At 39.7% G+C, this 7,580-nt stretch overlaps 2 protein-coding genes across 3 annotated transcripts; one reads left to right on the top strand and one right to left on the bottom strand.

The window, feature by feature from the left end:
- Positions 1-3,511: 3,511 nt before the first annotated feature.
- On the top strand, positions 3,512-6,527 carry LOC112465409. Of its 2 annotated transcripts, XM_025032939.1 has the most exons (6): positions 3,512-3,708; positions 4,071-4,216; positions 4,333-4,422; positions 4,601-4,690; positions 4,805-4,941; positions 5,708-6,527. In XM_025032939.1, the coding sequence occupies exons 2-6, from the start codon at positions 4,087-4,089 to the stop codon at positions 6,242-6,244; spliced, it is 984 nt and encodes a 327-aa protein (XP_024888707.1). In that variant the 5' UTR covers positions 3,512-3,708; positions 4,071-4,086; the 3' UTR covers positions 6,245-6,527. The 2 variants fall into 2 exon arrangements, with proteins under 2 accessions (XP_024888707.1, XP_024888708.1); XM_025032940.1 differs by lacking the exon at positions 4,601-4,690.
- An 87-nt stretch (positions 6,528-6,614) lies between these two features.
- On the bottom strand, positions 6,615-7,574 carry LOC112465410 (protein ANTAGONIST OF LIKE HETEROCHROMATIN PROTEIN 1-like). Its single transcript, XM_025032941.1, has 2 exons — positions 7,239-7,574; positions 6,615-7,130 (listed from the first exon to the last, which is right to left on the bottom strand). The coding sequence occupies exons 1-2, from the start codon at positions 7,543-7,545 to the stop codon at positions 6,748-6,750; spliced, it is 690 nt and encodes a 229-aa protein (XP_024888709.1). The 5' UTR covers positions 7,546-7,574; the 3' UTR covers positions 6,615-6,747.
- Between the last annotated feature and the right edge of the window lie 6 nt (positions 7,575-7,580).

Genomic DNA, 7,580 nt, shown 5'->3' with positions numbered 1-7,580 from the left:
GATGTTTGAACCACTCCGCTGGATTCTGCAAAGACAACTTGGTTAGTATGGCAATAATGGAGCGATTGATCCTCTCCACTTGACCATTAGCACGTGGTACACCGGTAGTTATCATTACGTGCTCTATATCTTCTGCTTCGCAATATTCACGGAAAGCACGTGAACTAAATGCTGTTCCTCGGTCCGTAATAATCCGTCGGGGATTTCCAAAAATAACCGCTTGCTTGCTTAGTCGGGTGATCACCTCGTCAGTTGTCGTCGATTTGGTCGGGTATAGCCAGACGAACTTGGTGAATGCATCTATCACCAGGATATGGCCGTAACCCTTCTTGGTCGATGGGATTGGACCCAAGTGATCCAAATGATAAGTCTCCAGTGGTTTGTCTTCCTTGGGTAGAGGTCGTAGAAAACCCTCAGCTCTGCCTTGTTTCCTCTCCGCTAACAGACAACGAATACAGTTACTGACAGTCTGTTGTACCTTCGCACGTAGATCCGGAAACCAATACTCTGCCCGTATCTGATATTCCGTGTTCCGCCATCCAAAATGACTCCGCTCATGTACTTGTAGAATTACCTCCGTCTGCATGGATTTGGGTACAACTAATAAAAGATCGCCTTCATTTCGCTTGTAGAGTATTCCGTCTAGTAATACAAACTTTTGATCGCCTTGACTCCTCATAGACTTCATAATTCGCTGTATGTCAGGATCCTCCGTTTGTGCGTGTTTAACATGCGCCGTCAGTGCGTCTTCAGCTTCTCGGAGAATAAGACACTCAATAGGGTTGCGACTGAGTGCGTCGGCATGTCGCATTAGAGTACCTGAACGATGTTCTACAGAATAGTTGAATTCTTCCAGTTCTAAAGCCCAATGTGCCACTCTCGGACATGCATTTTTCTTGGACATCGTTTGCACAAACGCCTTGCAATCCGTAATGATTCGGAAAGGTATACCCAACAGATATACTCGAAATTTGCGTAAAGCTTTGATTATCGCAAGCACTTCCAATTCAAAGCTGCTATATCTTTCTTCGGCTCCTATGGTTTTCCAACTTGCGTAATACACGGGGTGTAACTGATTGTCCTCACCGTCTCTCTGCAACAAAATGGCTCCCAGACCAAGTCGGGACGCATCAGTGTGAAGTTCGGTAGTGGCGCCTACCTTATACAACTTCAGCACAGGATTTGTTGTTAACGCCGTTTTCAATTGATTGAATGCTTTCCTTTGATCGTCTGCGAAGATAAATTTCGTCTCCATCTTTAATAACTGTGATAAAGGTCGGGCCATGAGTGCGTATTGCGGGATAAACTTGCGAAAATACCCCGTCAGTCCTAGGAAGCTTTGCGCTGCTTTCGTCGAGGTAGGTTCAGGAAATCGTGCCACCGCTGACACTTTCTTCTCCGATGGTTTGACTGTTCCTGCTTCTACGATGTGCCCTAAATATTCGACTCGGGTTGTCATCAGACTACACTTACTCCAGTTTATTCTTAAACCGTAATCGCGTGCCGTGTTGAGAACTTCTTCTAATTTCTGCAGATCATCCTGCTCTCCTTCGGCTGGGATAATCAGATCGTCTAGATAGGTTAGCACTGTACCCTTGGTTATCAATTCCTGAAACACCGCTTTAATATGCCGCTGGAACACCGCTGGAGAATTACTCAATCCGAAAGGCACCATCAGGAACTCAAACTGTCCGTCCGGCGTAACGAAGGATGTATAATGAATACTCGGCTCATCTATCGGCACGTGGAAGAAGCCATCCTTCAAATCCAGAGTGCAGAATACTTTAGCTCTTGCCAGTCTGTCCAGCTGATCTTCCACCAATGGTAATGGATACCTATCTCGTACTATCTTCCGATTCAAACGCCGGTAATCGACACACAACCTTGGCTCTCCATTCTTCTTTTTTACTAGCACGATGGGACTAGCGTATTCCGAACGACTGGAACGGGCTATCCCCTTGCTGATCCATTTATCAACAATTTCATTCACCATGCTTCGTTGTTCCGCTGATAACCTTCGCGGGTTCTGATGAACGGGCACCTCGTCTTTAAGTATCAGGTGCATTTTCACGCTACTATCTTTTATCTTCTCGGGACAATAATTTTGCACCATCTCCCGCACGCGTTCCTTCACCTGGACATCTTTTATGTGGTTGAGGTTAATCTCGTCTTTCGCTCTTTCATCTTCTTCGTCTTGAATGTTGACACATAAAACTTTTGACCACGCCGTTTCTTCTTTCGTCATGTCTGTGGAGGTCTTCGATTCTTCGTTGTCGAATTCTGTCAACGTTGCCTTCTGTTTTCGTACATGGATTTCTGCAAAATCGGATAATTCGCCACCTAAGAGAAAATCGTGCGTCGTGAAGTAATCAGGCACTACATCGATGTCCAACGTAAGGGTGAGACCGTCTATTGTCACATCCGCCGTAAATCTTCCTAATGTGCTGCAATCCGTGATACCCATGCCGTCGAATTTCATTGTTACGGGCCGGATCTGTGGAGCACCGATTAGCACATAAAAGCTCGATCGCATTAAGTGCAAATCACTACCGGAATCGATTACTGCCGTTACGTCTTTATTTAAAATCTTCACATCCTTGTATATCTTCTTGTCGCCGTGTGATCGTACTATGTCGACCCTCTTCGGTGTAGCATCTTTGTTTTGTGCATCCGATCCTTTCGAACATTTCGCCGCAATGTGGCCAAATTCACCGCAAGAATAGCACTTCGATCCCTTCGCCTTGTGCGGGCACTCCTTGCCCAAATGCTTCGTATCGCCACAATTATAACACTTTTTAGGGTTAGAAGTCGCCGTCACTCGATTGCCACTGCTTGCCATCTTGTCCTTACCCGCCGTCTGCGGTCGATGCTTTGCCTTATTTCTATTGGTCCGCTGCGTCTCATATTGTACGAACCTCTGCCGTAATTCTTTAATTGTCGTCGCGTTGTATAGAATAGCCTTATTGGATTCTTCGTCTTTCACGCCATCGATTATGTATTGTATCTTGGCTTCTATCTCCATCTCCGCATGACTCGCTAACTCTAACACGCGATAGATGTACTCTTGAAATGTTTCGTCAGTTTTTTTCGTCACTGCACTCAGTTCTTTGTGTATTTGTCTGCTATTTAATATTTTGTCGAATTCCTCGACAAGCGCTTTCTTGAGATCACGATACGACTGCGCATGACACTCGAAATTAGCGAAAAGTTTCGCGGACCCGCGCAATAACCTTTTCACATATATAACCCTTTGCGCATTTGTCCAAGAACACAACTCGGCCGTCTCTTCAAATAGTGCGAACCATCTTCGTACGCTTTGTGTGCCATCTCCACTAAAAGTCTCTAGCGCATCTTCAACATCCTTGAATGTCAGCACTGTTCTCGAACTATTACGCGTTTCCCCGCGCGTGATACGGGGAGCTTTCCATCAAGGCATTTAGACGACACACATCGACACAGTGTCAGACGCGGTGCTTTCTAACAACGACACGCCACAGCACGGTCGAACACAGCTGTAGAGCATAGTCGAACACAGAATCTGGTTCATGGCTGCCAACTTTCGAATGGTGCTGTAGGGCTGTTTCATTTTATATATGTGGTATTGCACTATGATACCGTAGAATCATGCACATGTTTCGTTACTTTCGTTGACTTTCGTTTCGTTCGTTTGACCGATCCGTTCGCTTTGTGTGCTGTTTTGTGAAAACGGTGATTATTTTCATTTTTTAAGTATTTTTCAGTTTACATTTTAACTAACATTTTATAATAATTAACATTTTAAGAGAGTGTTGAACGGGCTAAATAAGAGCCAAGCGCTGTTGACGGTGCACAAAGGTTAATTCCTTTATTTATGATAAAAATCAATTTTAAAACCGTACGTTTCCAAAATTCGGACCGAAACGGTTTTAAAATTGATTTATCATAAATAAAGGAATTAACCTTCGTGCACCGTCAACAGCGCTTGGCTCTTATTCAGCCCGTTCAACACTCTCTTTGATTTTCATCAGATCAGAGCCTTTACACGGATTAACATTTTATTTTCAATTCGTAAAACGATGTTTTTTTTACAGTTTTGTGAAAGGCACGATGTACATTTGCAAGCATTGCAACAAACAAATTCTTTTGTTTGACGATATTTCATCCCATGATTGCTTTTTGGGGAAGAATGTGTTTATGGAGGAAGATAATAATATTTTATTTTGTCAAGAGGATGAACGTAAGTATAGATAATCTATTATCTATTTTACTTCACATATGTTAATCTGTCCATAAATGATGAATGCGAGCAGGTTATAATAATAAATGTTTAAATTGTATTTTAACTTTTTATAGAAATGTCTTGTCTACAAAGCATGGAAAACGATAATGAAGATACAACGCAACTTTCGAATTCAACAAGTATCCTATCAACAAGTAAAGAACGTATGTATTTAACTGAAATATAAATATAGGCCCGTATTCAGAACGCGCTTACAACGATGTTAGCGCGAGATGTCAGCGCTCCTAGAACGCTTCATTGGCTAGGACCGCTAACATCGTTGTAAGCGCGTTCTAAATACAGCTCATAGAATATATATATCTTTTTTTTAACTTTTTATAGAAATGTCTTGTCTACAAAGCATGGAAAACGATAATGAAGATGCAACGCAACTTTCGAATACAACAAGTATCCTATCAACAAGTAAAGAACGTATGTATTTAAATGAAATATAAATATAGAATATATAATATATATATATATAATATATTTGGATATATAGACAAATATATAATATGTGAATATTTTACATTTATATTTTTACAGATGCCATTTGGGATAGAAAAGCAACATTGGCGGCTATAAGCCTCTATGAGGCAAATATAGAACTGATGGATCACCCGAAAAAAAAAGGAAAAATATGGGAGGCAATAAGAATTGGACTGTTGGAATTTGGAATAAAGGTAGTGTTTTGTTAAATATTTTTTGAAATCTTGAGTAAATTTAGAAAGAATAAACCTTTTCTTCGCCAGTGAATAAATAAAAAGCAGAGTAATAATCGACGCTGACTGGCAATATATAAATTTATTATATCTCACACTTGTTTGCTGATGACGTTTCGACCGTCACTTTCGGTTCTTATCAAGTGTTATTAAAATTACATATCTCTTACACACAATTCAGTTCTGGCATTGTGCCAACAAGCCAAAAGTCAAGAAAAGTTTGCGCGTCATATGTAAATGAAGTGATATATGAGGGAAAAACATGTCAGCAACCCACGAGTGACAAAGGCACACATGCTGACATGCTTTTCCCTTATATACCACTTCTTTTACATATGACGCGCAAACTTTTCTTGACTTTTGGCTTGTTGGCACAATGCCAGGACTGAATTGTTTGTAAGAGATATGTAACTTTAATAACACTTGATAAGGACCGAAAGTGACGGTCGAAACGTCATCAGTAAACAAGTGTGAGATATAATCAATTTATATATTGCCAGTCAGGGTCGATTATTACTCTCCTTTTTTTAAAGTAAATTTTTTAATAAAAATATTTTAACACTAAGTTAATTCCATACATACATACGAACAAAATATTTTATATAATAGAATAGAGAGTATCGAAATATAGATATAGATGCAGTTGCACTGCTTTATTCTATTTTTCAATTTAAATGTAACAAAGGTATGTCTTAACATTGCGAACACTCCGTCTTTTATATTTCAGATGACGAACGATCAAATACGATGGAAAATCAATGCGTTAATAAAAAAATACAAAGAAGTGGTGGATAATAATTCATTATCGGGAAGGGCTCCTATGGATTTCGAGTGGTATGAGCAGATGGATGAAATTCTCGGATCGCGACAGCGTGCCATTGCTGGACAAACTGTATCATCAAAATTAACATCAAAAACATCAAAAACATCAAATCCTTGTACGTCAATTTCTCAAAAGAAATCTTCGTGTGGGTCTTCTCCGGTTGCGACCAGTTCATCGATAGTAACCTTACCCAAGAGTACCTCATCGAAGAGTACCGGCAGTACCGTAGACTCAAGTGTTACTGACGTGAAAAAGCGTAAGCGTCCGTGTCATGGAACGGGTTCTAAAACTGCAGCAACCAAGGTCGAACTCGAAAAACAGTGGCTGCATCATTTACAAAAAAAAGAAGAGCGTGATCATATCAAAGATCAAAGATATGCAACTCTTACCGAGACTAAAAAAGATGCCTTAAAGTTAAAAAAAAAAGACAGCTTGATTTGAAAGAGGCTGAACTGGAACAGCGAAAAGAGATTGCAACGAAGAAGACAAAAGAAAAGAAAAACCGTCACTCAGAACTCATGGAAATCGAAACATTAAAATGTAAATTACTAAAAAAATTGGTAGAAGACAAAGAGAATCAGAATCTTCGTGAAACATGCGATTCCGACTAAAGTCCGATTCTGATTAGAGCAGCGTTAAGTCTTAACTTAAGTGTTATTTTTTTTTAGTGCGTTACAATACAAATAATATATTATTATAAGCCAAAGATTAGAGGGTATTTTCTTTTTTATTGACACGTATCAAAAGTACAAAATAAATTATAAGCCAAAGATTTAATAGATAAATGTATATTATATTTTTAATGTTCAATAAAGATAATTTGATATACATACATATTACATATACAGTTATTCGTCTTTTATAGAGTCAATATTATTTAATCGTTCGGAGAATGACGTACACATGCGGTGTCCAGGCATTAATGACCCCGTGTGTGCAATAAATCATTGCTCAAGGAACAGTTCGGTAAAAAGTTCCATTCTGCGATCTCGTGCTGCTCCATGTGATATTTCCAGCTCTCTATTATCAACTGAAATCTCAAAATCGTCGTCATCTTCTTCAGGAAAATTGTAAACATCATTCCCATCAATACAGTAATTATGTAAAATGCATGCCGCAACTACTGTGTTAATGATAAAGGACATCTCACGATACTCAGTAAAAAATTTTATACGACGAAACCGTCCTTTTAATTGCCCAAATGTCCTTTCAACAGACATTCGTGTGGATGAATGTATAAAATTAAATTCCATCTGTTGTGGTGTGAGATGACCATTATCTCGAAATGGTGGAACGAGCCATGGCAAAGATGGATATGCGGAGTCTCCTAATAAGAAGGTATCATTAGGGAACAATACACCATTGTCAGCATTTGCTGCATGATACAATTCTGATCTTCTGAATATACGTGCATCATGGAGAGAACCAGGCTCACCACAATGTACGTTGGTAATCCGCATATTCGCATCTGCCACTATTTGTAAACTAATGGAAAAGAATTTTTTTCGATTACAATAGTCTTGTGCAAACACTGCAGGTTTTTCTATGCGGATGTGAGTCCCATCAATTGCTCCCAAGACGTTTGAAATTCCTTGCTTAGCACAAAAACTTTCAATGGTCGTAGCTATGTCATGCCCTTGTGGCCATCTAATCACTTCATCTAATTTTGTCATCAACCAGGCTATGACCCGTCGGAGAACCCGAAATACAGATGAAATAGAAATTCCAAATCTATCAGCCATAGTTCGCAAAGGTTCTGTGTTGGCAATATACCACA

This window comes from Temnothorax curvispinosus, unplaced genomic scaffold, assembly GCF_003070985.1.
Source record: "Temnothorax curvispinosus isolate PA1 unplaced genomic scaffold, ASM307098v1 QBEX01015167.1, whole genome shotgun sequence".
NCBI classification, from domain to species: domain Eukaryota; kingdom Metazoa; phylum Arthropoda; class Insecta; order Hymenoptera; family Formicidae; genus Temnothorax; species Temnothorax curvispinosus.
The sequence above is the reverse complement of the archived record's forward strand: the minus strand, read 5'-3'. Positions and strand labels throughout refer to the sequence as shown.

Bases quoted from the DNA above. Each gene is read 5' to 3' on its own strand.
- LOC112465409 (XM_025032939.1), top strand. From the start codon at position 4,087: ATGTACATTTGCAAGCATTGCAACAAACAAATTCTTTTGTTTGACGAT. The intron at 4,217-4,332 runs GTAAGTATAGAT...AACTTTTTATAG, and splicing joins ATTTTGTCAAGAGGATGAAC to AAATGTCTTGTCTACAAAGC. The intron at 4,423-4,600 runs GTATGTATTTAA...AACTTTTTATAG, and splicing joins CCTATCAACAAGTAAAGAAC to AAATGTCTTGTCTACAAAGC.
- LOC112465410 (XM_025032941.1), bottom strand. From the start codon at position 7,545: ATGGCTGATAGATTTGGAATTTCTATTTCATCTGTATTTCGGGTTCTC. The intron at 7,131-7,238 runs GTGAGCCTGGTT...CCTTCTTATTAG, and splicing joins GATTACCAACGTACATTGTG to GAGACTCCGCATATCCATCT.